Source organism: Anastrepha obliqua, chromosome 2 (assembly GCF_027943255.1).
Source record: "Anastrepha obliqua isolate idAnaObli1 chromosome 2, idAnaObli1_1.0, whole genome shotgun sequence".
Classification (NCBI taxonomy): Eukaryota; Metazoa; Arthropoda; class Insecta; order Diptera; family Tephritidae; genus Anastrepha; species Anastrepha obliqua.
In genome coordinates, this window is record NC_072893.1 from 49,093,014 (window position 1) to 49,120,855 (window position 27,842).

Below are 27,842 nucleotides of genomic sequence, written 5' to 3' on the forward strand. Positions count from 1 at the left end.
GCACGCAAATAGGCATTTTCAACACCATGAAATGCTTGTTAAAAGTTTTCGTTAAATGTTATAAAGTAAAAAGTAACGTCTATATGAAATACGCGTATTTGGCACAAATTTACAACGAAATTTTCAAGTTGCGCTCTCAATATTGGATTCGTTAATGCACGTTCAAGATTTACTAAGCCAAAAGCAAAGACAGGCAAAGTCAAAAAAGTGATTTTTGTCAAAAGTCCGCCTAATTGCATTGCCTTCATCACTTCATGATTATTTCCGCTGGTGGCAGTATACTATCGCCATACAAACTATACCAAATGCTGGAATACCATATCGTACGATCGACCCATTCGCTACCAGCTAACACGTGTCCAATGAAGGGTGAGTCGCGGGATCTGAAACGGGGAAATATTTATATTATATTTTGCATTTAAATAATTTTGTTTTTATAACATTTTAAAGAAAGTAATTTCGTTTTTCTCAATTTCTCCCTGCCAATACAGGTTCCAGCACTCGAAGTGTACCAATTAAAAAGGCCGTAAATTTAGTTTTGAAAATTACTTTTATTCAATTCAAAGTAAAAAATGTGTGAAAATAATACAAAATTAAGAACAAATTTACTTTTGCTCGATATGACCACTGTTTGCCTTGACTGTGGCCTTGAGATGGTCCAGAAACGAATCGCAAACTGCCCGAATGTGACTTCCAGGTATTTTGGACCACTCGCAGACAATGGCTTTATGTAGCGCCTCGAGACTAGTGAATCTTTTAGTTCGGAGCTTACTCTCCAAAACGGCCTAAAGAGAATAATCCATCGGATTCGCGTCTGGTGAGTTTGATATCCATTGTGTGGACGTTATGACGTTAGGGACGTTCTTTTCTAGCTATCCTTGGTTCACTCGAGCTTTGTGGGACGATGCCGAATCCTATTGAAACGTCCATGGTTTGCCACCGAAATATTTGTCTGCCCACGGTTTCAAAGCAACCTCCAGAATACTTTCCCGATAATATTTCGCATTTACCTTGACGCTAGACTCGATGAAAACGATTGGAGAGCGCCCATCTGCGGGTACAGCGGCCCAAACCATTACCTGTGGCGGGTGCTGCCTCCTGGTGGCCAATCGGTAACTCAAATTCTCATATGAACGGTCGGTCGAATAAACCCTATCATTTTGGGAGTTAACGAATTGCTCAATTTGAAAAAATTTCGTCTTAGAAAACACAATGTTCGAAAATTGACCGCTTTCGGCCAAGCAAAGCAACTCCCTTGCTCTCTCAAATCTGACTTGTTGCTGCTTTGGTGTGAGTTCATGCGCCTTTGGATCTTGTAAGGCTTGACTTTGAGATAATTCTTCAGTATGCGGCGGATGCCACGGTCAGATATTTTCAGTTATTTCGCCATTTGATTGGACTTCGTCGGGGATTTCGCTCAAGTCGTTTCTTCACTTTTTGAACCATTTCATGTGGCGTTGCGGTCTTTTGATGACCACCTCCATGACATTTCGCGATGCTACCAATATCATTGAAACGAGTAATGGTTCGATGAACAAAAACTTTATTTAGTTTAAGGTGCTCGAGCTCACGAACAATCCCTGGTTGTGATTTTCCAGACAAATATAATGCAATCGCACTATTACGTTTGAAATCCATTACTGATTTTCTTTTTCCGCGTTTACTCTCGGCGAAATGCTTCCGCGCGCTTGGAAACAATACTCTGGACTGTCATTTAGTCAACTAACAGACAGCTGACGCCCGTGCATCAGCAGCGCGAGCGGTCTGAAGTTGGTTACACTGCGAGTGCTGGAGCCTATAAATGAGTCCGTTCATCCTTCCATACGTCTGTCTGTCCGCCCATACGCACAAGAACTGGAGCAAAAATTGATATAATTCAATGAAATTTGACTAAAGTAGTTTGGCATTGAAAATGGACCAAATCAGGCAATAACTACGCCCACCTGCCATATAACGATAATTTTCAAAAAGCAGGACGCGCATAAAAAATCTCAAACATACAATCTATCAACTAAATAAAAGAAATGTGACGTTTCCACGCCCACTTTTGGGTAAATGCGTGCATCGACTTAATAAAACTTGTCCACTCGGTTGCCCATTTAGATCCGAAATAACATTATTGAGTTCGGAGAAAGACACGCCCATTTCTTTTTAGATGTGAACGCCAAATTGGGAGGGACGATGATGATTATCTGATGTTAACTGAGTTGTTTAATTTCTAAACTTAAATTTAGGAATTCCTGAACTAAAATTAAAGTTTACTGAAATGTGGGTGGGTAATGCCGTCCAGGCCGAATTCAGCCTTCCTTACTTGTTGGAGAAGGAGAAGAGCTCGATCAAACATCTAAAAGAAGTGTACGCGTCAATTATTTATTTAGTTTGAAATGAAATTTGAAAGGGTCGAGCCAAGGAGCACAAAGAGATTTGGTAGCTCCTAAAATACTCAGGCTAAAGAGCTTATTGTATTTAGGGCTCTGGAAAGAGGGTAGATAGTCAAGGAGGAAAGGAGAAAAGTATCAGAGATAGAGATAGGAAAGAATAGAGACAGAAGCAGAGACAAAGGTATTTAGTGCTGTCAGAATTTTCCAGATTCTTTGGCAAATCTGTAAATATCCTCCAGTTTTAGAGAACGAATATTTTTTTTTTTTTTTTTTTTTTTTTTTTTTGTCGGGACAACTAGCAAGTGCAGCACTCAGACATTAATTGAGTCCATTGTACTACACTTGGATTCCCTTTTAATTTTCTTTAAATCTACCCGATCTCCGAAGAAATCTGAGTAGATCTTGTGGTGCCAAGGAGCCAAGATGGTCGCTTCTTAACACATCAGTGCCAAAGACCTCAAACCTGATTCGGGCGAAGGCGGGGCAGACACACAGGAAGTGATCCGCCGTCTCATCCTCCTCTTCACAAGCTGGGCAGAGTACACTGTCTGAGATGCCCAACCTTTCCATGTGCTTTGCCCACAGAAAGTGGCCCGTCATTAGTCCAACCAGCCGTCTGCACTCCCCTCTGCCTAATGACAGAAGGGTTTGCGACAGTCGATCGGACATGACAGGTAACATCAGTTTTGCCCATCTGCAGCCTCTCTCAGCCTGCCAAGCTCGCTTGTGGGTAGTAGTTACCCATTTGCTAACCGTGGCCGTGATGGCCGCAGAGGGGAGTGGCAAAGCGGGCTCTGGGCCAAAGAAATTGGCCTCAGAGCCCATCTTAGCTAAGGAGTCAGAGGTCTCGTTACCCGCGATACCCACGTGTCCCGGGACCCATGTTAGCATCAGGCTGTTATGTCTGCCGACATAGTTCAGCCTGGATTTACAGGACTTCACTACCCCTGATGTGGTTTGAGGGCTGTCTAAGGCCATAAGCGCAGCTTGGCTGTCGCTGCAGACACATATAGATCTGCCTCTCCATCGTTTTTCCACAACAAAGTTCATCGCTTCTTGAACTGCATACACCTCCGCTTGAAACACAGATGCATGCATTCCAAGAGCAAAGTGCAGTTTTGTCCCGCTGGATTCCACGTAGACCCCAGAGCCGGAGCCATGCTCGGTCCTGGAGCCATCCGTAAAAATGCGAAAACAGTGTTTGCCGGGCTCATTTTCTGAGTCTCCCCACAACTGAGCCTCTGGTAGCACTACACTGTATCTCTTTTCAAGTACGACTCTTGATGGCATTGAGTCAAGGGGCATGGAGAGAATCGTTGGATCGATGTCCATACCTTCTCTGTGTTCCAATGCCGGACAAGGGCCGTACCAGTTCCCACTGTGTTTCAGTCTGCAGATGGCCTTCAGGGCCTCTCCTCGGATGAAAGCATCAAGTGGTGGTAAACCAATCAGAGCATCTAGTGCCGGGCCTGAAGTAGTCGGAAAAGCTCCGGTGCAACAGATGGCCACAGTGCGTTGTAGTCTCGATAAGGTCCTCCTGACTTCCACTAGGGATGGTCTACTCATCCAGACCACTGATGCATAGGTGATAATGGGTCTTATCATAGCTGTGTAGATCCATAGGACCTTGCTAGGAGAGAGACCCCACGTTTTCCCAAAGACACCTTTGCACTGCCAGAAAGCTGTCAGCGCTTTGGATGCCTTTGTCTCAACGTGTGATTTCCATAGGAGCTTACTATCGAGGATTACTCCTAGATATTTAATTTCCTTGGATAGCTGGATTGTGACTCCTTTTAGCTTTGGCAGAACGATTCCGTCAAGCTTCCTCCTTCTGGTAAAGAGGACAATACCAGTCTTGGCGGGATTTGCCGACAGCCCGTTCGCACAGCACCAAGTGTCAATCCGATCCAGAGTTTTCTGCACTTTCCTGCAGATGTTCATAAGCGAAGAGCCTGTTACCAAACAAGCAACGTCGTCCGCATATGCTTGTGCGTAGACTCCCGAATCGTTTAAGGTGGTGAGTAGAGGATCGATTACCATGCACCAGAGCAACGGAGACAGCACACCGCCTTGGGGGCAGCCTCTGTTAACCCCAGATGACACCAGCAGATCTTCCTCTGCTCGCACCGAAACGATTCTTTGGGCCAGCATCGAACGAATCCAATTTACTAGCACCCGGTCTACGCCGTGCCTACTAGCAGAGTTACACATACTATCAAAAGTGGCATTATCAAACGCCCCCTCTATGTCTAAAAAGATACCCATAGCGTAGTCCCTCCTGTCGATGGCCAGCTCTATCCTTGCAACAAGGTTTTGCAGTGCCGACTCGCAGGATTTTCCACTCTGATAGGCATGCTGAAATAGAGACAGAGGGTGAGCCTTCAGCGACTTCTGACGTATGCGCAGTTCCACTAGTCGTTCGAGACTTTTCAGCATGAAAGAGGTCATACTGATTGGTCTAAAGCTTTTGGGGCTGGTGTAGTCGTCTTTTCCAACCTTTGGGATGAAAGCGACCCTCACCATCCTCCAAGAGCGTGGTATGTAAGCCAGTGCCAGGCATGCCGAGAAGATTTTCTTCAGGGCTGCTGTCACGAACTCTGCACCCTCCTTCAGCATGGCAGGAAATATGCCATCTGGTCCGGGCGACTTGTAGTCGCCAAAAGATTTGATGGCAAATCGAATGGCGGCCACATTCACCACAGATCTGGCAACGAACCAGTCATGCCGAGAAGGTGTAGCAGCTCTGACAACTGCCTCTATCAATAAGGGCTGTTGCCGGCTGATGCTTATCTGATTACCAGGAAAGTGAGACTCCATCAGCAAGCTGAGTGTCTCACTTTTCCGCTCCGTGAAGGAGCCATCAGATTTCCTAAGTGACCCCAGCTTTGCCGTTGGGTCCCTTTTCAGGATCCTAACCAACTTCGCCGTGTCACTCAGAGATTCAATACCGCTGCAGAATTCCCTATATGAGGCTTTTTTCGATTCCCGAATAAGCCTCTTGTAGTTCTTCTGAACATCACGGTATCGCTCCCAGTCCTCTGCAAGGTTAGTCTTGAGGGCCCGGTTTAGGAGTTTTCTCGACTCACGCCTCAACATCTGGAGCTCTTGGTTCCACCAAGGAACGGGAGTCCGGCTCGGGAGAGGTCGAGTTGGACAGGCTGACTCAAAACAGTCGGTTAGGGCAGCGTTGAGTTTCTCAACAGCCGCCTCAATGGCCTGTTCTTTTCGAAGTCTTGGTGGCGCAACGTCAAGGTCCCGCAACGCCTCCCTAAACTTCTGCCAGTCTGTTTTTCTTGGGTTTCTAGAGGGCAATGGCATTTGTGCCTCCTCGCCACACTGAAACTCAATGTACCTGTGGTCCGAGCACGAATCTTCGGCAAGGACTCTCCAGTTCTTGATTGACCACCCAAGTTTTGAGTTTGATAGGGTTAGATCAATCACCTCCTGTCTTCTAGACGTTACAAACGTTGGCTGTGAGCCCTTGTTTTGTATGTCTAGGCAGGAGGACGCGATAAATTCGAATAGTCGAGAGCCCCGTCCATTGCACTTGCTGCTGCCCCAGATTGTATGCTGGGCATTAGCATCGCAACATAGGATGAGGCCCAGACTGCGCCGCTCACAGAACCTCACGAGACTAGTGGCCTTCCCGGGTGGTGGCCCTTCCAGAGCATCGTAAGGAAAGTAAGCAGATGCAATCACAAACTTCGACCATCCGCGTCTACCTCTATAACACACCTCAGCCGCTACCAGGTCTTGGCAACAGAATTGCTCAAGACCCGTCACAGTGAGATGGGATGATACTATAAGACCGGTCCTAGGTCTGCTAGAACTCCTGTCATATAGTAACGTGGCCCCTTTCAGCGCACTTAAGCCACAGAGACGGCCCCTAAAGACCCAGGGCTCTTGCACTGCTGTTATGTGGGGTAATGTGTGCAGCTGGGAAAGCCTTCTACTTAGTAGTGCAGTAGCGGCTTTGGAATGCTGCAAGTTAATTTGCGTCACCGTCAAGGGACGATAGCTACAGGAATCGTCCGAGTCAATCATTTGGGAAAGACATGAAAGCTGGCCGTCCCAAGGAAGAGACTCAGACGGTTCCCGTACCGTGAGCCCATGACATCAACACTGGCCTCGTCCACTCGCACCACAAGAGTAGCACCTTCCTTCCCGTCCCGGTTTTTACTCTTGGTGTACGAGACGACTCGCCAAAGCCTCGTGTTGATGCCCGGATTCTGGGCACGTAGACAGGATAGGACATCCGCCGTAGACAGGTCTGGATCCGGAATCCAGCAGATGGCCTTCCTGAGGGGTACACTCTCCTCGCTGTAGACTGCGAAGCGAGTGGTCCCCATGGGGGGCACGTTATTGACCGCGGTCCTGATCCACTCGAAGTTGGCCAGAGACGCGCACGTCACCTTTATGGTGCCGTCCTTTGTCTCATAGCCCTTCGCGTTGGCTTCCGGACCGGAGGCAATAACCCGACGCATCAGCTGGCTTTTGCAGTATTTGATTTCTGCATCCGTCAGCTGATGGTCGGGCCCCAGTTTTCCAACCACAGCCACAGGTCGTGGGCCAGCAGCCTTCTCGCTATAGGATGGCTTGGCCGCACCCTTGGATGTGCTTGGGCGAAGGTCCAGCTCCCGATCCTCCACTGACGAAGATTTCGCCGGGCAGACAGCTGTGCTGGACTTTTTGTCGAGGCGCCGATAGAGACGTGGCTCAGCAGAACCTTTTCCCGCCACATTGACTGGCGCCAAGACCGCGCTCGTACCTTGGGGGGTCGTGGCTCGGTCATTGGCGGCAACCGCAGGGCAGGGAGGTGTGCTGCTTTCAGCCGCCGTCTTTCTCCGCTTGCCTCGAGAGCGAGACAACTTGGGAGTGCCTGTGCCCACCGAAGACTCGGTAGCTTCCGTGGGTGTCACTTCCGCTGACCGAGGTCGTTTGGAAGACACAGACACAGAAGGGCCGGCAGAGCCACATGAGGATTTCTCCCGCATGAGCTCTGCCCGCCGCTTTCTTCTCTTCCTCCTTGCCGCGCTCTTCGATTTCCCAGCTTCTTTGGGAGGTCGTGCAGCCACCGAAGAGACCTCACAACTCAGGCCCTCAGAAGCAGGGAAACGTTTTTCAGACTCTGAAGGAGAGGAGATTGCGATAGCAACCCCCGTCTCCTCCAGGATGCGCTCTCGCTCGTAGAGCTGAGAGACTTGGGTAATGGTTGGGGCCTCCAGAATCCATGCCCCTGCCGCCGAAGCGGGTGGATTGCCACTTGTGTGGATTCCACCTGGAGTAATAGATCCTTTGTTTTCCATTACCTTTTTTTTGGTTTTTTTTCGGGACTCCTCCCTAGCCAGTTTGGTTCGCGGATGGCACCCTGATTCTATGCCACGTTTGAGTCATCACACGAGTGTTGAACCCACCCCAACAGGGAAGGCCACTCTTGTGATGCCAGGGTTCCCTATCCACCACCTGGGACGCGCCCGATGGGAGATCAGGCAACTCCGAATATTACTCATTCTCACGACATTGGAACCAAAACTTTGTAGCCTTGCTCTAGCAGTAGCCCAGTAAAACAGACACATCGGGTCCTCAATGATTCTACTGGTGGGCATATGCTGATCCCATGGGTTGCGTCATAGCTCTTGTTGTAATAGCTCTTGCTTCACACTACAAACCCGAAATTACTTTCTTTCCCACAACTAAATGCTTACGATCAGCATTAATTTCTTCTTACCTCAGTATCTGCGTTTGTGTGCGCTCCACAAATGTAATTGCCCAGCTCCATGGAAAGTCGCGCTTCTTTTCACAACCCAAGTACGCGGTGGTGCTGTGCAGGAAGATCTCACGTACGATGGTCGTTTTGTCATTTTTATCCTTTTTCGATATCACAATTTTACCATCACGCAATTCACACAAAAAGGATTTGAAGGATTTCGTGCGATTATCAGCGAATTTTAGCTCCTTGCCAGGTGTCACTGTTGCCAAATTCTTGACTGCGCGCTGCACTTCACGCAAAGTGTCGATCGGTTTCACAACGAGATAATTATTTTTCCGATCATCTTCTGGCCAATAGGACCAGTTGAGCACAACGTCAAATACTTTTAAGTCGTGATGCAGTGGACGCTCTAAACTGTCGTTCAGTATGACTTCGTGCAGTGAAACTTGGTGGGTTGACAATTGCATTTTGGGCGCTAGCTCGCGGCAGATGTCGTAAGCAGTGCGGGTCGGATTGATGGTTATATTCACCTGAGTTTTTTCCTATTGGCGGAAGATATATAAAATATAGGTTTTTGTTGGGTTGAGTGTTTTTTTTATAGAAATTTACCTCATTGGTGTTCTCCGGCCTGGGGTTGAGCACAACCCACATTTTCAGATCGCCCGACTTTTTCACCGAATCTGTCAGCGTTTCAGCGGCCGCGTAGTACTTTTGCAGGCACATCAGCATTTCTTGCTCTTTTTTCTAAAGTTGCAGATTTGTGGATTTTAAATGAAATATTATTTCCAAATATTTGCATATGAAAAGTAGCGCTTACCACTTCCTCTGGCGACAAGGGAAATAGATTTTTGTAGAGCGTTATTAAGTCAGCTAAGACATCCGCCTCCTTTTGTGAGTAAACCATTTCTTCCTGCTGATGCTAAAATTTCACAGTGACACAAATTACAACAAAATAAATGAGTGAATCAAAGCAGGAAAGTTCGTGAATCGCTTACATGATTTTGCAGCAGCGTTGGGCCCCAGATCATTGTCAAATTTTTCGTGCTCATCTTGTTCTTTGTCTTTTGCGAGCTTATAAATGCCAAATGTCCCACGATCTTCTTTAGGGTCTCCCGCTCGATTACGCTCAAACGAGCTAGCAATTCTTTATAGGCCTGAATCTTCTCAGCCGATTTCGTAAGTTCAGTCACACACATAAAACTCTCGGAAAGTTTGCCCATCAAACGTTCGGGCAGATCGCGCATAAAACGCTTCAAAGCATTCGCCACATCGTGTTCGTTATATTCGTTTCGTGTGATCTCGACATTGAAGGCGTCGGCGCGAAAGGCGGATAAAAGTTTTAGAATGGAATTTTCGGAGCCCGATTTGCGGTATATACCCTCCGACATGGATCCATGAATATAGACGAAATTTATGCACTTATCCACAATAACGGGTACATTGAACTTGGTCAATTGCTGATCGATCAGTGAGAAGCCGTTGTTGTGCGCCACTTCGCGTATGATATGGCGCCAAATTTTGGTTTCACGCGGTGAAGACATAATCATATAAACCGTAAATGGCGGGCAGTCAATCATAAGGCTAGGACCAGACTCCACGTGTAAATTGCGTATCGTTTCATCGCTGTCTTTGAGCACTGAAAGTGAGCGAGTATGGGCATGAAAAATAATCTCACAGTGAGTTGTCTCAGGCCACAGACTTACCTAAGCAGCGCGCTTTGCGCAGATCCATTTTCTCTACATTACCAGCCGCTTCACTGACAAATATTAAACGTCTTTGATTCTTCTTCAGCACCAACCAAGTGCCGCTCCATTCAGAGGTTATTGAATTCTTCAGGTAGCACCAACCGGCGCGATAGTAATGACAGGCATATTTCGGTGGTATAGTATTGGTCAGACTCTCCAAAATCTTTTGCATCCAGACACCTCTGCGAAATGACATGAATTAATCCCAAACCAAAAACAAAAACAAAATTATATAATACTAATAACATTTCAACTGAACTTACCTCTCCGATTCCTTGCTCACACCATACAAGTGTGCCACACGCTGATGCTTGCAATTGCCCGACGCAGTACTCGTCATAACGAGATTAGGATTCGACATAGCCTGCACATTGCTCGAGCTTGATTGGTTCTTCGGCACCGATGAGGTTATCTCGAAGCAATAGAAATGTGTCGAGTTATCTGTTACGCGATTATTACTCACACATTGCAACGTCGTAATGTAATCGAGTGGAATGTTTTCCTTGGGCGTTTTCATCTCCTGATCGAGGAATGTTTGGAATTGACGATCGCGCAAAATGGCTTTACGATTTTGCATTTCCTTGAGTATGTCTTCCACAACACCCGAAGGAAAACGTATCAGTGGTCCTTCGTAGCGCACGAGCAAAGGCGAAAGTGTTGGGCGCGGCACCATTTGAAGTGTCACCTTCAAATCGGATTTCGCGGCTATTTTGAAGCTGTTCTTGCGCGTGATGGCACCAACGCGTTGTTTGACGCTCGTAGAGAATACATTTACGCTGTTCATGAAACGTGAAGCGCGCGATTTTTGTTCGTTAGGTGTGAGTGGTGGGCGACCGTCGGCGCCAATAGCCTCCAAGTAGGATGGTGGTCCGTCACCTTCAATGTTCAGTTTATTGAAGGGATTTTGACGCTGCTGCTCATTGTTTTCTTTATTGTCTTGCACAAACCAGTGAGTACGATTTGCGGAGGCGCGCGCCAAATCAATATTGCTACCACTGGCGGCGGGTTGATCATCGATTCGACTCAAGTACGGACGCACGCGCTCTTCATCATCATCCAGCATGTTTTCCATACTCTCCGACAGTAGCTGCGCATTTTGATGTACAATTCTTAGCTGAGTAGCTGCTTGAGCCGTGCTATTGCTGGGCTTTGTATTCGGTGTGGGTAAAACTACAGTTGTTGGTTTGGGCTCTTCCGAGACTATGGCCGTTGTAGTGCCGGTAGCGGCAGTCTGATTATCTTCCTCTGATGTGCACATGCTGACATCATCATCCGATTTGACTTGGTCTCCTGAAACTGTGCCATAGATATCCTCCTCTAGCAGATGTTCTAATAGCAGCAGCTGATTGCTCTTGTCCGAATTGCAGATAGTTGCGGCTTTGCGACTCAAAAGTGGATCAAATTCTTTGATAACTTCTACAGGCGGTTTCACACAGCCACCAACTGCGCCCTCTGTAACCTCACTTGCTTTTATGGAACTAAAAGCGTTAGTTTGATCCTGCGAAGAAGCCTGTTTGTTACTGGTAGCCATTTCGAAAACCCTACCATAAGTTGCTTCCTCATTTGCATACACAGGTTCCGGTGTTGAGCACACGCTCTCCTCCACACTATCCGCAAAGTACTCCCACGACTCACTGCGGTCCGGTTTTGGCGCTCGCTTCTCCGCCTCAAGTATCTGTTTATGCAGTAGCAAAGATTCCTCGCGCTCCGTCGCAGCTACTTCCATATTTAGTTGGTGTAGCTCAGCAGAGTCAACATTCGGACGCAGCGAAGCGCCACCCACAGGCGACGGACTGTCACCCACACGTCGCAATTGTATTTCTTCATAGTTCTTGCGTCGCTTCAACCTCTGTGGCGGCTGTATTGGCTTGAGTTTGCCATAAAGTCCATGAGATATGTCCGCCACAACTTCTTTGGGGAGAACAGGTGGTGGAAAAGATGGCATGGGTGGCGAGGGCAAGTCTACTGATTCGCGTGAAACTGCATCTGAGCTATTACTCGTAGCATGCATTTCCTTCTCGGCCACATTTTGCAAGTTCGCATTGCTGCGTTGCTTCTTCAGCGCCACATTAGCCGCTTCAGCGGCAATGTGCTTAGGCACCATGAGCGATTTACTCATGGGTGCGTTACGCGTGAATGACGGTTGCGACGGGGCGTCTCTCAAAGCGTCCTCGTACGATGGCGGTGAAGGTAAATCCAAATCGCTGCGCGCTAATTTCAAGTTACGCGGCAAATCATATGAGCAATCGGCGGTGCTGGCGGAAAGATCTTCGACAGCGTCTGCTTTACGATTCAACGGGCTGGTGAATGATATCGAACCGAAGACTTGATCGTTGGGCGGCAATGTTTGCGGGCGGTCAGTGTGAAACTGTGCTGTGGTTTCGGCTCTTTGCTTTTCTTTGTCTTTTTTGGTCAGCGTAAAATTGGCATTGAAATTTTTTCCGACACTGCGTAAACGATTTGCTGTTTCAGTGCTAATATTGCTAAAGTTCTTATCAAATTTATTTTTCACGCCTTTGGCTTTGAGTGCCACACGCTCGCCTATGGATTCGGTGAGAAGCTTGGAAGTGGAACCGATCGACTTCAAGAGCTCGCTGTTAGAAAGAGGCAAGGAAATGAATTAAGAACTGAAGGAATTCTTGTGTATGCCAGAAGTAAGTGTACATGTGTATGTATATATGCCCGTTAACCACGTTTATCACCTAATTACTTCCGCCGCAACAACTACCAAATTTCAGTGTGCAATATTTTAAAATGTATAAATACTCTTAAATTACTAATTAAAATTGAACTTAGTGTATTTTGTTGTGTTCACTGTAACCAACCAAACGGATCTGAAGTTTGTGAGCATGCGACCAATCCCTATTTATAGAGTCGACATTGTGTGTTCAAGCAAACACAAATAAGTGGGCTGTTTTGACTTCAAACATTAACAATTCAAGTACATAAACACATCGCTCATGAAGTTCCATTTCATTCCCATGGCATGCACCCAACCAAAGAGAAAAGAGAAATGGATGTCTTATAGCTAAAAACTCATGCAAGGAAGAACTGCATATCTACATACACACACACATGCATACGTGCATACATGCATTTCTAAATACATACATACAGATGTGCGCACTCTATTCCCCCAAAATATGCGCCTAATTAACGCAATACACAACTTCTACGCGCCTTCAGGAAATGCCACTAAATTTAGAATTCTTTGGCGGCATACACAAAGCCATGCAAGTATGTACATATGTATGTGTGTATGTACCTATAAATATAATGTCGTGTGTCAAAATCTCAACATCTGTTGCGCTGTTGTTGATAACCCCGCAGGGAAAAGCTGTCATTTGGCTACCCATGTCATGCTCGGCCACATCTGTCCTCAGACTGTTGGAGCTTTTCTGCAAGCAATCGCACCTGAATGGTGATATAACTGTGCTGTACTCTATTGACTAGTGGACTGAATCGATCAAATTTACTACTGGCGCGATATTATCGGAAAAGGGAAGCAGATCGTATTGGAACTCATGTGTCGAATCGATTACTATTTAATGAGTTTCGAGCAATCGCAATGGAATGCAGCGAGAAAAACCGAACGCTTCGTTGCATATCGCTGTGTACAACGCATCAACTGTTTATAGAAAAAAAAGCATGAAGAGCGATCTGGTAATGATAAACCAAACATTCATTAGAAGGATACCGACTACCTAACCCTCCTTTCGGCACCCGGTTCTGGCCAGACTGGCTTGTTCCTTTTTCATTTTTACCATATTTCTAAATTGAATTTAACATACCCCATGATCAAAAAGTACCGGGAATGTTTAATTTAAACGAACCGCGCAAGTGGGAACCGGTCCATATTTTTTCTTATGTTGGTAGAACTGCAAGAGAATAAAGAATATTATTTATCCGTTTTGAAGCGTTTGAGAGATGCTGTACGTCGCAAACGGCCGAAAATGTGGGCAAACAAGTCCTGGATTTTGCATGATGATAATGCGCCATCGCACCGAGCCCAAATTGTGGTGGATTATTTGACCAAACACCAAGTAAATACCATCGTTCAAGCACCGCATTCACCTAATATTACCCCTTGAGAACTCTTTTTGTTTCCCAAGTTGAAGTTACCACTACGTGGAAGAAGATTTCAGTCGATAGAGGAGATCAAAGAGAATGCGACGAAGAAGCTGAAGGCCATCCCTTCTTCGGCCTACCAGGGGTGCATGGAGGACTGGGTTAAACGTTGGCACATGTGTGTTGCCTCAGACGTGTCATATTTTGAAAGAGATAAAATAAATTTGGTTGAAATTTAACTCTGTCTTTTTTTATTTAAACATTGCCGGTACAAGTATTTCTATAATAGCTAACGACTTGAGGTAGGTAGGACTTTCAGGTAGCCTATAAAAACTTGATTGCTTTACCTTTTAAAAAAGTTCAACGAACGGGACAAAAATAGCCAGGCCTGGGAGCCCAACCGAAGGTTTTACAAATGGTGTCCAACGGTGGGTTAATAACAGTGAGTGGGCTGCTCTATGGGAAAACATTGATATTTCAAGTTGTATATTCAGTACACGCAGCCGCCGTAGCCGAATGGGTTGGTGCATGACCACCATTCAGCAGTGCGTAGGTTCGAATAGTTGATACCAAAATGATAGAAAAATTTTTTTCTAACAGCGGTTGCACCTCGGCAAACAATGGCAAACCTCTGAGTGTATTTCTATCATAAAAAGCTCCTTATAAAAAACTATTTGCTGTTCGGAGTTGGCTTAAAACTGTAGGTCCCTCCATTTGTCGAGCAACATCAAGGCGGACGCCACAAATAGGAGAAAACACACCGGCCAAACACCTAACAGAACGCGCCAATTATTTATTTATTTTTTTACATTCAGGTTGGCCCTGGTTGCCCGGTTGGTTGATTAGTTTGATAAAGGCAGCTCTCATCTGTCGTTTTACGCCTAAACAGCATTGGGAAATATTGCAAACTTATTTCCGAACTCGAGTGTTGTGGAGCCTAAGAGTGCGTTTATTGAAAAGAAGTCAAAATCATCTTTTCTTACGAAGTACCTTTTCATCCAGGTGACAAAGTTAACAAGCAAAGCTGGCGTATGAAGAGTTCAAAAACCGCGCACGCGATCGTGGAGAAACCAATGATTTACAGAGAGGGGTAGCTTGGTGCCGATTTCGAAACGGTGTCATCTTTAACGAATTTTTCTTTTCTACTGAAAACGCTATTTCGGTAAACGGTTAACGCTATAGAGGCATGATAAAAAATTGTCTATGGCCGGAAATTGAATTGAAGGCATGGACTTCGACTTGGACGATCTCTGGTTTCAGCAGAATGGCACGTGATGCCACACAGCTCATGCCATAAACGATCGTTTGCGCGCCATCCTGTCCCCTCGGAGCTGCGATTTCTCGGTAGACTTTTTTTGTAGAGTGTCGTGGAAGACTGGTATTATGGGAACCATCAATTAATAACTCAGGCGCTTAAGGCGAATATCGAGCAAGCCATTTGTTAGCCGCCGTAGCCGAATGGGTTCGTGCGTGACTACCATTCGGAATTCACAGAGAGATCGTAGTTCGAATCTCAGTGAAGCACCAAAATTAAGAAAAACATTTTTCTAATAGCGGTCGCCCCTCGGCAGGCAATGGCAAACCTCCGAGTGTAGTTCTGGCATTAAAAAGCTCCTCATCAAAATATCTGCCGTTCGGAGTCGGCTTGAAACTCTAGGTCCCTCCATTTGTGGAACAACATCAAGACGCACACCACAAATAGGAGGAGGAGCCCGGCCAAACACCCAAAAGAGGGTGTACGCACCAATTATATATATATATTTGTTAGATAGAACCAGAAATCGTTAGCAAGATTTTGGAGAAGGTGATGGGCTACTGCGAAGCCAAAGGAGTCAACCACTACATGGACTTTCCTTTCTATTTGCACTTCCCGCAGGAAAGGCGTGAGCTACCATTTGATTACACCTTCACTAGTTCAAGAGCAATCTAAATGTTTCAAACGTAAAAATATTTATTTTTTTTTATTTCATAATATAATTGTTTATTGAATTGATATTGGGAAAATCATAAAAGAGATGAACAAAATTTTAATTCAGTATTTTTCCCAAATTAATGGAACCCTTTTCTGAAACTGAGCAGATTTAATATGGTGGTTTTTTATACTACTTATGGTATTAGCAAGCAGAAACCCCCCCTTTCGGGACTAGTACTTTTCCCTACAGGGTGTATACATATGTACATACTTACATAAACATGAGCACACATACATGCTCAAAATGTATTTTAAGAAACGTCAACTAAGAACTTGAAAAAGTAAATCCCACGATTGAACTTCAAATAGGGAACTGTGACTAATAATAGAGGCCAAAGTGTTTCTTATTATCAGAAAACAGCTGGAAATGCGCCTACTGAAAATCTATGGAAGTAAATGAAAAAAAGGGTACGAATTAGGGAAGTGCGGCGCCTGCAACCTTGACTTACTTAGATTGAGTTCCTTCTCTGTAAATAAAATTAAGATAAAAAAATGTATTTACCAGAGAACTGACCAACAGTCAATCAAACAAAAGTGAACAGAAGAGATAAAAATAAAAAAAATACTTCTGTTAGGAGTTTGGCCAAGCTCCTCTTCCTATTTGTGGTGTGCGTCTTGAAGTTGTTCCAAAAATGGAGGGGCCCAAGCCGACTCCGCACGGTAAATGGTTTATATGAGGAGCTTTTTCATGGCAGAAATACACTCGGAGGTTTGCCATTGCCAGCCGAGGGGCGACGACTTTTAGAAAAAGCAGAGAGATACTACAACAAATTATCTGCTGAAAGAAATCCTTTTATAATACTTTGTGAAAAATTTTTGAAAATTTTATCAAAACTTTCAACTATTGAACTGGTACTTTCAGAATTTTTCTGTGTATGCAATTTTATAGTTCATTGAATTTTAAAAGATCAAAGTGCAAATTTCAAGTAACTACAAAACACCGTTGATTTTTGACTGTCGAGTTCTTACAAATTTTGCACAAAGCTTGAAACTTGGATTTCACCATATGGTGCTTCTTATATAATCACCTTAACTTTCATAAAAAAATAATAACGAAAAACAAAATAACCAAAATTGATCAAAATAATTAGTTGAGCTCAAGGGTATATGCATTTATGATTAAAATTGAATCATAAAGATAAAATTTATTGTACCAAGAAATCAAATAGTGCGTGCGTTGAACACCACAATACTCGTACCATTTATCGAGAAAACCATTTGCACTTCATAATATCAAATGCACGAAAACATAATACACCTGGTAGGAAAAATATTTACGCGGAACACAGAGTTCCCATTGAAGACTGCGAAAATTTGGAAAATTTGGTTTGCTTCTCAGAGTGTGTATTACAATACATTCTTGGAAATTATAGCAAAAACCTTAAAATACTTTTTCGAATTATGAGGATAAAAAGATTTCATCAATTGAATAAAAAGTTAAAATTTACAATAGTCAAACAATTATTGTAATACTTTAAGGGGGGAGCCTGGTTTATAAGGTCAAAAAAATCATTTTTTTTTTTTCGTTTTAAGCGATTCCTAATATATTTCAGAATATTCACACACAGTTACAGAGCCTAATTCTCAATATTTCCGTATATACAAAGCCAAAGGTAGGCGAGCGTTAGGTAGTTACACTGTGACCGGACAGCTATAGTACAAACTTTATCTTCTTTTCTCGACTTTTCATTTTTATGATTTCTTTGAATTGGCGTACATGAATGAAAAAAAACTAATGAAACTTTTGAAATGAATCACAGCTTGTTCCCTTCAGTATTAAATTCTCTTCTATTTGAACTAACAAAATATATATAAAAAATTTTTTCAAGATTTTTATACCAAGTTGAAATGAATTTTGTTTTTATAGAAAGGCATTTTTTTCTTTAAAACCTCCAAAAAGTTGAAATTTTGGAATTTCTCTCAGTTTTCTTAGTTCATCTAAAATAAAAAATTATGATAATTAGAAATCCATTTGAATTTTTTGCTTTAGATAATAATTACGAGCTGTATCTTGTACGCCAGTTGGAAACTCCAGCGTTGCAGCGCTCTACGAATTTCTATGTTAAACATTTTTTTCAACTTATTTTAACCAGTACAAAAATTTTTTATACTTTTTAAATGTTCATTAAAAGATAGAAAAAACTTCGCAGTGCTAAATTAATTTTTTCCTTAAAAAAAAATCGCAAAGAGATACAATTTTTAGAACCAGGCTCCCCCCTTAACATCGCTTTTTTAACTTGGAAATGAGTCTGATATATCAAACTTCCGCTTTGAGTGTTAAAATGTGGGCATAAAGATTTGAATACTGCAATTAATTCATAATTTCCTTTTATGAGGTTTCAAAGCAAAAGGCATCAAGTATCTTGACATTTGAAAGGAGAACTGATTTCATTCATACCTCCTAAATTGATTGCTAAAAGTCAAGGATTTAATACTCTCAACATTGGAAAGATTGATAGAAAATCTGTAAAGCAAAAAGTAAAAGCTATGCTTTAAGGGTTTATATGCCATCGTAATTTTCAAAAAATCGATTTTTTTCATTTTCGGAATGTAAGTATATTTGAGTATATCCTCTGAAAATTGCAATTCGATCCGGTAAATATTTTCAGAGATATTGCTGTAATAGTAAAAACGTTTCTGACTATGTAGGTATTAACATCTTTTGAAACTTTAAACGCGTTTTTCTCAAAATCGTGTTTTCGAAGTCGGTGGACACGATTTCTCAAAAACGGCTGAACCAATCGTCTTGAAATTTTAACACAACCTTCTCAGATATGTTCTCCAGATACTAATCGAAGGAATAAGAATTCTGATGATTTTTCCTATTTTTTTAGGCAACTTTTCGCGAAAATTTTTGTAGTAAATTCGATTTTTTTTTCCTATAGCCGCCATTTTATCAAAAATTAAAATGTTGACTACTCCTTCGTTGAATACCTAGCTTTATCTGTCCACAAAAATAATCGCATTGGTTTTCCGATTTCAGATAATCTAAACCGGAGGTATTTTGTGCACCGCCGAACGCTATTTTTTGGAGGACCCTTTGGAGATCATCTGCAGGAGCCGTGCCCTTCAATATTTTCACTTACTTTACGTGCTATAATTAACTTTAAAATAGACATTATTTGAATAATTAAAAATTGTATTTGTTTAATAAAATCGTTCTTTCTAAAAAATTTTCAAAAAAAAAGTGATTTTTTAGCCTTACAAGTGTATATAACCTATTAAAAGATTCCAACCTATCTGCGTAAATATCTTTAATGAATGTAGATAATTTTTTCATAGTTAATTTCAATGCACATCAACAAGCAGTAGAGCGGCTGATTCGACATTTTTTATACAATAATATAATCTGTCCTCCAAGTTGTCAAACTCTGTTGTCTAGATCAGCGTACTCAGAGGGTACACAAGTATTTAGAGAGCGCTCAGTGAGCTATGTCCTGCCGATCACTGGTCTGGAAAAGTCAAATATCAACAAAATACACGCCATTAGGTCACCTGAGCCTACTGACTACTAGATCCCGATTGAGACTAATGCCCAGTTTCACAGTCCGTGAAGTTTATTTATGCTTAAATAAAAGCTTAGCTAAGCACCATTTTGCCATTTAGGAGCTAGTTTCCCGCTTGTTGGGCTAATAAAACCTGTGTAAGATTACCCGAACTATTCATTTTGCATGGCCATGCGGGTTTTAGACTGCTAGGCAGAGCACTGAGATTTGCTTTTACGGTCTGTGAGTAAATCCCTTAAGCCGGATGAGAATTGTACATATAGGTAGTTGGAAAGTAAGCACCATGATGCGGCTAATGTAACATTTACTTACTTCTTCAAGGACTTGAGAATGAAATCCTATCTTTTCGGAAATTTTTTTTCATAATTATCACCTTATTTTAAAAGTTTCCAGAACAACAGCCAAGGTACGCTTTAAGTCAACTGATTTGAGTTCTGGTTTTTTAGTTAGGTTGCCATATCTGTGATTAATATCTTAAATTGTACGGCCATTGCTTGACAAAACTTACGCCGTCGTGAGGAGTAAATCTAGCTTTGCACGTGTTTTCTGTTGTTTATAGTTTTAAAAATGTATTTGAATTGCAACAATGAGTTTGTATTAAATTTTACGTTAAAAGAGCATTCAATGGTGCGAATACCTCAGAAATGTTGGAAAACTGTTTTGATAATGCTACTCTAAAGAAAATCGACGATTACGAGTAGCATGAATGCGACAGAAGGTAGAGTGGTAAGACATCCACATCGAAAATTGATAAAAGCATCAATAAAGCAAAAGTAAAGTTTATGGGCTTATGAGTGCGAAACGTAATTCAGATATCAGGTGAGTGAGTGGAGAGCCCCGATTAAAGCAATACGAAAATAACCATGTCTTTTTCAGTTCAACCATGAACTTCGGTTTTTATGGATTACAACGGTATTGTGCACCACGAATTTTTGCCAGAAGATTAGACAGTTGGAAAAGCCTATGATTTGGGCGTTATGAGACATTTATGTGAAGCAATCCCATAAAAATTAAAACGATTTGTGGGAAAACAGCACGTGGATTTTGCACCACGACAATGGAGCGTCCCAGAGTCCCATCATAAACTGTGAAGTTTTGGACAAACAACGAAACGAATACCATTCAACAGCCATCGAATTCGCCTGATATGGTTTCCTGCGAGTTTTTTCTTTTTGCTCAAGTCAAAAAACCATTACGGAAAACGCGTTTTAGCAACCGAAAAGAAGTAATAGAAAAATCTAAGACAGCTGTGATGGCTATATCGAAAATACAGTACCCGAAATATTTCGGGCGTTGGATCAAAAGCTGACGTAAGTACGTTGCAGTTGATGGGGAGTACTTTGAAGGCGACAATATCACAGGCGCATTATGAGCTAAGCGAAGGAAATAAGTATAAAATAGGACAACTCGCTTGAATATTTATTACACAAAACAGCACTTGGCTCTGGACTCAAACACTCTTTTTAAAGGGACTGATTATAACTTCGAAAAATTAAAAACCTTATAAGTATTTAAAAAAAAATTGCAACCGACATTAGACCTATTATATATATACATATATATAATTCGCGCGTACACCCTTTTAGAGTGTTTGGCCGAGCTCCTCCTCCTATTTGTGGTGTGCGTTTTGATGTTGTTCCACAAATGGAGGGACCTACAGTTTCAAGTCGACTCTGAACGGCAAATAGTTTCTTATGAGGGGTTTTTTCATGGCAGAAATACACCCGGAGGTTTGCCATTGTCGGCTGAGGTGCGACCGCTATTAGAAAAATAAAGTGCGTGTAGCGAAAGTGAAACTTTCAAGGCAGACAAAGAAAAAGGGATAGACCCGAGAGAGAATGAGAGAGAGAGAGAGAGAGAAATAATATGAATTCACAACATTTGTAGAGAATACAACAAAAGACAAAATTTACAAAAAACGGAGAAGGGTCGACCGGTGTAGGTAAACGTCGCACACAAACCGTGACAACAACGGGCACTACTCCGAGCGTTTATCACCCGCACAAACGCAGCGATTCCAGGACCGCAACAACGGCACAAATTACCGGAAGGCAATACCAATAAATCCGACGCCGGAATGGATAGCACTTTATAGTACGCAAAAGCACTAGCAGGGAAATGGAAATAAGCGAGACCAAAAAACTCCCCAAACAGTAGGCACCAAGGAAAAATAACGCCAAAAAGTAGGCACCAAAAATATATTTCCTACAAGTTTGCACGAACAAAGAAGCGCCAAAAAGTAGGCAGTGTTATTTCTCACTAGAAATTAGCAAGCACAAGGAAAAACTCAGGAAAAATAGCCTAAAGTGTATCTAAGATATATATACGGTATAGTTCTCTCTCTCTCCTTTTCCTCTACGTTATATCTTTTTTCTCTCTCGCGGAACGAAAATGCCCAAAACGTTGCATGCCTTGAAATTTTACTCTCCATTCTCGCTCGTCCATCGACGCCTAAGAAGTTTCACTTTACTTTTTCCTCATTTTGGTTTTTCACCGAGATTCGAGCCAACGTTCTCTCTGTGAATTCAGGGAAAAAGCTATATACCACTTAAATAAAAGGAAAGGCTGGCACTTTTGTTTATAAATATTTGCATACAATAATTAAAAATAATTTTTTACCAAATATCCGATTTCGAACTACTCATGCCTCGCTTTCGGAGGTTAGCTTCGAAAAATAGAGAAATCAATTTTCTACTTATGACTCAAATTTGTTCCAAATATTGGCTTCGTCCACTATCCAAAAAAAAAATTGATATTATACGGCAAAATATTACTATTAACCCCGGACACGAAACACCCATTGGTAGACATTTTTTCTGTTTCCCATTTTTCTAATTTTTACACTAGGGCAATCCAGAATTAAATTAGAATAGACTGGCATCATGGCATTTGTAAATTATGAAGGCAAATATATTTCATTCTTGTGTTGCAGTGCTATTTTTTTAAACCTAAGCTAGTCAATTTGATGACTGTTTTTTGTAGAAAATTTGCCTAATATCTCGAATCAGGTATTAACAATAAAGTCATGAGAACCAGTGAGTTCCCTACAGGGTGCATTCAAACGCTACAGCGAATGTTTGTAGGTCAAGCCTTAACATTCACTCATAAACGCCACTATGGCATCGCTGCAGATGTGGTTTTATTGTTATAGATTTGAAAGGCAAGTGAAATTTATGTAATTCCATTATTGTAATTGCGTCAGTTCAATGATATTTTTTATTAGTTTGCGCAATAAAAATGCAGCAGTTTGGATGTCAAAACAAGTATCCGGAAAAGTTGTTCTGACTGATGATGATATTTTAAAAGGTATAGTGCGTTAAAAAACTATTTATATATCCCAGGGACTTATTAGTAACAGTTTATTTGTTTTTTATTTAATTTTAATACTTTTTCTATGGGTACATCAGAATTGGGGGACATCAGAATTCGTTTTAGAGGTATGGTTCCTTCAGCAAAGTTTCTTATTTTGATCCCTAGAATATGATTTTCACAGAGCAATGGGCGATTTTTTTGCCTCCCCACAAATCGACCCGACCTAGTATACATATTTCATTCTCCTACAAAAATTATATAAAACTGAGTTTTAGATTATGTGCAAAATTTTTCATCAAAATTTCACACTTTTTAATCAGAATTGTTAGAAAATATTCAATTATGCTATAGTCTATTAAATTTTGCTATAATAAATTGCAAATTTCAAATAATTCAAAGTCACTTTTTGGTGTGGTTTTGGGGCTGCCGGAGTCATGCTTCATCGAAAATGATGCCGGTAACGCTGATACTGTGAAGGATAAACGTTATCGTGGCGGGATATCAAACTTTGTAAGGCCTGCATCAGATTGCATGGAGTTTGAAAATATGTGGTTTCAACAGAACTGCGCCACGAGGATTCCTGCACGCATTATCTCACGACACAGCGAGGTGAAAGGACCGTCAAGATCTTGCGATTAGGCACCATTGGATGTATTCTCTATCACTATGTATATGAAAAGGATGGTCTGTGCTAATAAGTCCGAAACGGTTTCAGAGCTAAAGAATGAAACCATATGTGTTATAAATGATTTACAGCCTGAATTATGCCAAAACGTTATGAAATTTTGTATATGTGCAGCCTGTGTTGCCAGAGGAGTCGTGGACATTTAACAGATATATAAATGTCATAGACTAAAAATAAAAAAAAAATACACTTCCATTCTGGTGAAAAGATTTCAAAGGTCAGCTCTTTGAAAGACCGTTACTCGGCTCTGAGCGCATTTGACTGAATCAACATATAGGCTGACGCCAGTTGCGGTGTGTCTATAAAAGAAAGATGAGATTGTGTTGGTGATATACGAAAAAATCAACCAATGACACCTCGTTGATACCTGAGAACCGACTAAATGGACGAGTGTGTGAATACATGTGAAATGATCCCCAAGTGACGTGGCAACCACTTCGCAATTTTATTTTTCACCGTAGCTAAATAGCAAATCTGGTAATCTTTCATCCTTGACGCCTATTGTGAATGTCGACTGACAGTAGAATATACTTTGTGGAAAGATAAGCGACAAAGAGTTGTTCGTAGTCGATAATTCAACGACAATTTGACACTCACAATACCATCGATAGTCAATAGTGGATGACAGCCTTCTAGTCGACACTTGCAATAGGGATGATAATTTCGAAAAAGTTTGTTGCGGTCTTTTTCAACCACACTGGATTCCTGGCAGAAATCATAGCTATCCAAAAATATGCATATGTATGCGTGCCTCAGTAGACAGAGTGGTGAGTCAGCCAGGAATTGAAGCATTTGGAACGAATATAATGGCCGTGTATTTCTTCAAGAGATGGATTATAATTCGGTATCAACCTTCATATTGTCAAAGACGACATAAAAAAGCACCGTCTAGGACTCATGCATTACTGACATTTAGGCGCCACTCTTGAAATACCCTTATATGAGTCTCAGAACACAAACACAGGACCGCCCAAATTCTTATATATAAACTTGTTTTTTGTCTCATTGTTAGTAGTTGAAGCCCTGTGTCCAAGTGGAGTTACCCCATTCTAGTTGATTCTAACTACGACTATGAGTACCTGGTTACTGCAGGATATGCGAGTGTGTGTTTGTAGGAAATTTTCATGTTCAAAATACGTTAATGTGCATAAAAACTAAAAATGTGCCTCTCTAAAACTCATTAAAAGTGCTTTTTAAGTATTATATTATAAAATATTTGAATATATAAGTAAATACGTACATACACCTGTGTTCATAGTAATAGTAGCGCGACATATTACAATGTTTTGACTTTTTTTATATTTTTTTTTCTATGAAAATATAGATTATACTACAACAAAAACCATGTACAGCGCACAGCATAAATATTGATACCCCACCACTTCTAAGTATAATTTTAAGAAATTTCACACATTATTATGGATTCTGAAAAAGTTTATTAATATATAAATAATACACTTTGTCCTCATTCGTAATCAAAAACGAAAGAATCAACTTTGTCTGCTGCATCAACAGCGGCAAGCAAAAATTTAAATGTAAGTAAGAAATTCGTGTAGCAAAAGTGTTAATACACTCGCACTTTGGAGTAGCCAATGCGCGAAATAACGGTAGTTTCGATTTGCGATGCTTCGAAATAATAGGCCTCTTCTATTCGCCATTTCCCCGCTCACTATCTCTATGCTCGATTAACTTGACCATGAAAATTTGCTCGCGAAAGCAACAACAAAGTTATCGAGTAAGATTCGCCGCTAGCGAGTATGGCTGCAGCTCATTAGCCTGCACTGCCTTACCAACATATGTAATTTAAGGCAGCTCTCTTCACGCGTTGCCGACTTATCTTCATTTGTACCAGTTGCTGCATCTATTCGCCACTTGCTAAGTTTTGGCGAAAAAGAGAGGCCTAATATTTGGGGGCACACTATTTTCAGTATAACTGATGAAGTTCATTTATTCACATCTGTGTTTACTTTTGTAAAGTCCTCTCTCGACGAACAAAACTAACACTCTACAAGGCTCCCATTATGCCCGTCCTAACGTATGCCGCAGAAGCGTGGACGATGACAACATCCGATGAAGCGATGCTTGGAGTGTTTGAGGGAAAGATTCTGCGGAAGATTTTTGGACCTTTACACGTTGGCAACGGCGAATATCGCAGACGATGGAACGATGAGCTGTATGAGCTTTATGACGACATAGACATAGCGCAGCGAATAAAGATCCAGCGGCTACGTTGGCTGGGTCATGTCGTCCGAATGGATGCAATCGCTCCGGCTTTGAAAGTATTCGATGCGGTACCAGCTGGTGGTAGCAGAGGAAGAGGAAGGCCTCCTCTGTGTTGGAAATATCAGGTGGAGAAGGACTTGGTGGTTTCACTTGGTGTGTCCAATTGGCGCCGGTTAGCCCGAGAAAGAAATGACTGGCGCGCTTTGTTAAACTCGGCCGAAATCACGTAAGTGTCATTTTTGCCAATAAAGAAGAAGAAGAGAGTTTTATGTACCATTCAATTTTAGTATAAAATATGCCAGTTTAAAGTAGCTCCAAATTCGCCTTTATTTTTGATATTTTTTTTTTTATATTTTATGGAAGGCATTTTCTTCCATAAAACGACTGCTCGAATTTTTTTTATAGGAAGAAAATGCACAAGACCGCTAAGAAAAAAATTTTCAAAAATCATCGAGAATTTTGAGCTACCTCAAAATTATACTCTGTTGTATCAAAATTTAATGGGCTGCAACTCGAATTCTGATTAAAAAGTTTGAAAATTTTTAGAATTTGTTTTTTTAATTTTGCACGAAGTTTTAAACTTTAAGTTGTATGGTTTTTGTTGCAGTACAAATTTAATTTTTCAAAAAAAATAATAATAATAAAAAATGAATAAATGGTCAAAACTGTGCGCTGCTATTATCGCCACCACAGCTGCACGTACATAAATACACATATACATACATACGTGTGCAGTCATGAAATTAGACACATACCCCAATTAATTGCCAATAAATTGAAATATATAAATGTTAGCGCTAGTAAGCATGCAAAAAATGCTATTCACCGATTAGAATACAAAAATTTTATTTTCATTGCAAATTTACTTGTCTTCAGTTTGATTGCACGCAAATGCAGTTGCAGGGGCATTGGTGATTACAGTGAATGCGCATTTTTCGTTCGTTTGGTTGCTGGCAGCAATGCAAGTGAACTTTTTGTTGTTGTCGTAGGCATTGTTGCGGCGGCTACTATCGTCACTTTCAAATTGCATATCAACATCATTTTCACCATCACGAACACTAACATCACTACCATCATTCAATGCGTAGCTGTTCAAATTGCAATTGCTCCCCGCATCCCCTACATACCCTGGCGAAGGTGATTTGAATTTCGCATTATCGCTGCTGTCATTTGAATCTTCCACCGACGAATTGAGTGTTGCATTCGAGGCTGATTTTTGTGTATAGCTGTTGCCAAATGTGCGCTCATTCAAGCCGCCGCCACCACCAACGCCACCACCACTGCCACCACCACCACTAGCGATCGTCACATTATAACTGCTCGTGGTGGACACTTCACTGCCGATGGAATAGCGCTGCGCGCGTTGACTACGTTCACGTTCCACACTGAGATATGACTTTGGTGGCAATTCGGGCGCCTTGCGCAACGCTGCACGACTATTCAATGGTGATGAGGACGTCGATGTGTTGGGTGAGGTTTCCTTGCTGATGGCGCCTGTATTGCGCGGTAGCTCGGGGTAAAGTGTTTGTGTTGTAGTTGTTTGTGACTTTGGGCGACTCAACACTTCTGTATTTTCGTAGATGTTGTTCGCATTTTCTATATCTGTATTTTGTGGTTTACGTGGGCGTGGCGCTGGTGTTGGTGTTGAATAGATGGGCGCTGACGAAACGACCGCTTCATTTGCATTGGGGCCGTACAGATCATTTGTTTCGGTGAGTATGGATTTGCGCGCGCTGCTTGTGTCCTCCTGATCGGAAAGTGAGCCGAAAAATATTTTATTATTCGGCACTTTCTCAGTGCAATTGGTGATGGTGTGTATGTTTTCTGAGTTTATGTTGAGATTTTTGTTAATCAATTCAACGGTAACATTTTCATAGTCAAGTTTGCGCAACTCGGGATAGAGGCGACGTGGAGCGGGAACGGGTCGGCAAGAGTCTTCTTGTTCCATGATGCACTGAAATGAGAGAGGAAACGGGTATCGCTAGAATTAATGCTTATTTACAGACACACATATGTATGTATGTTAGCTTGTAGATGTGTTAGTATGGAGGTGAGTGCATTGAGGACAGTTAAGTCGTATTATTTACAGAACTTCAAGAGATGCTAATGGTATAAAATATTCCTTTATTTTTAAAAGAAATTAGAATATTTAAGAGTTATATTATTATTTATAGGAGATATATACAATATAATCCTAACTTAATTAGCACACTGGCTACTAGGGCCTTCAGTGCTTTAAA

General features: G+C 41.9%; 1 protein-coding gene across 1 annotated transcript; it reads right to left on the bottom strand.

The window, feature by feature from the left end:
* Positions 1-27,552, bottom strand: LOC129237304 (uncharacterized). The gene is made up of 8 exons (XM_054871965.1): positions 26,469-27,552; positions 10,100-12,430; positions 9,795-10,018; positions 9,087-9,727; positions 8,909-9,010; positions 8,701-8,835; positions 8,110-8,633; positions 1-383 (listed from the first exon to the last, which is right to left on the bottom strand). Exons 1-8 carry the CDS (start codon positions 27,548-27,550, stop codon positions 248-250), a joined length of 5,175 nt encoding a protein of 1,724 aa, XP_054727940.1. The 5' UTR covers positions 27,551-27,552; the 3' UTR covers positions 1-247.
* Positions 27,553-27,842: the final 290 nt, after the last annotated feature.

Bases quoted from the DNA above. Each gene is read 5' to 3' on its own strand.
- LOC129237304 (XM_054871965.1), bottom strand. From the start codon at position 27,550: ATGGAACAAGAAGACTCTTGCCGACCCGTTCCCGCTCCACGTCGCCTC. The intron at 9,728-9,794 runs GTAAGTCTGTGG...GCTCACTTTCAG, and splicing joins GCGCAAAGCGCGCTGCTTAG to TGCTCAAAGACAGCGATGAA. The intron at 384-8,109 runs GTAAGAAGAAAT...TCCCCGTTTCAG, and splicing joins ACACAAACGCAGATACTGAG to ATCCCGCGACTCACCCTTCA.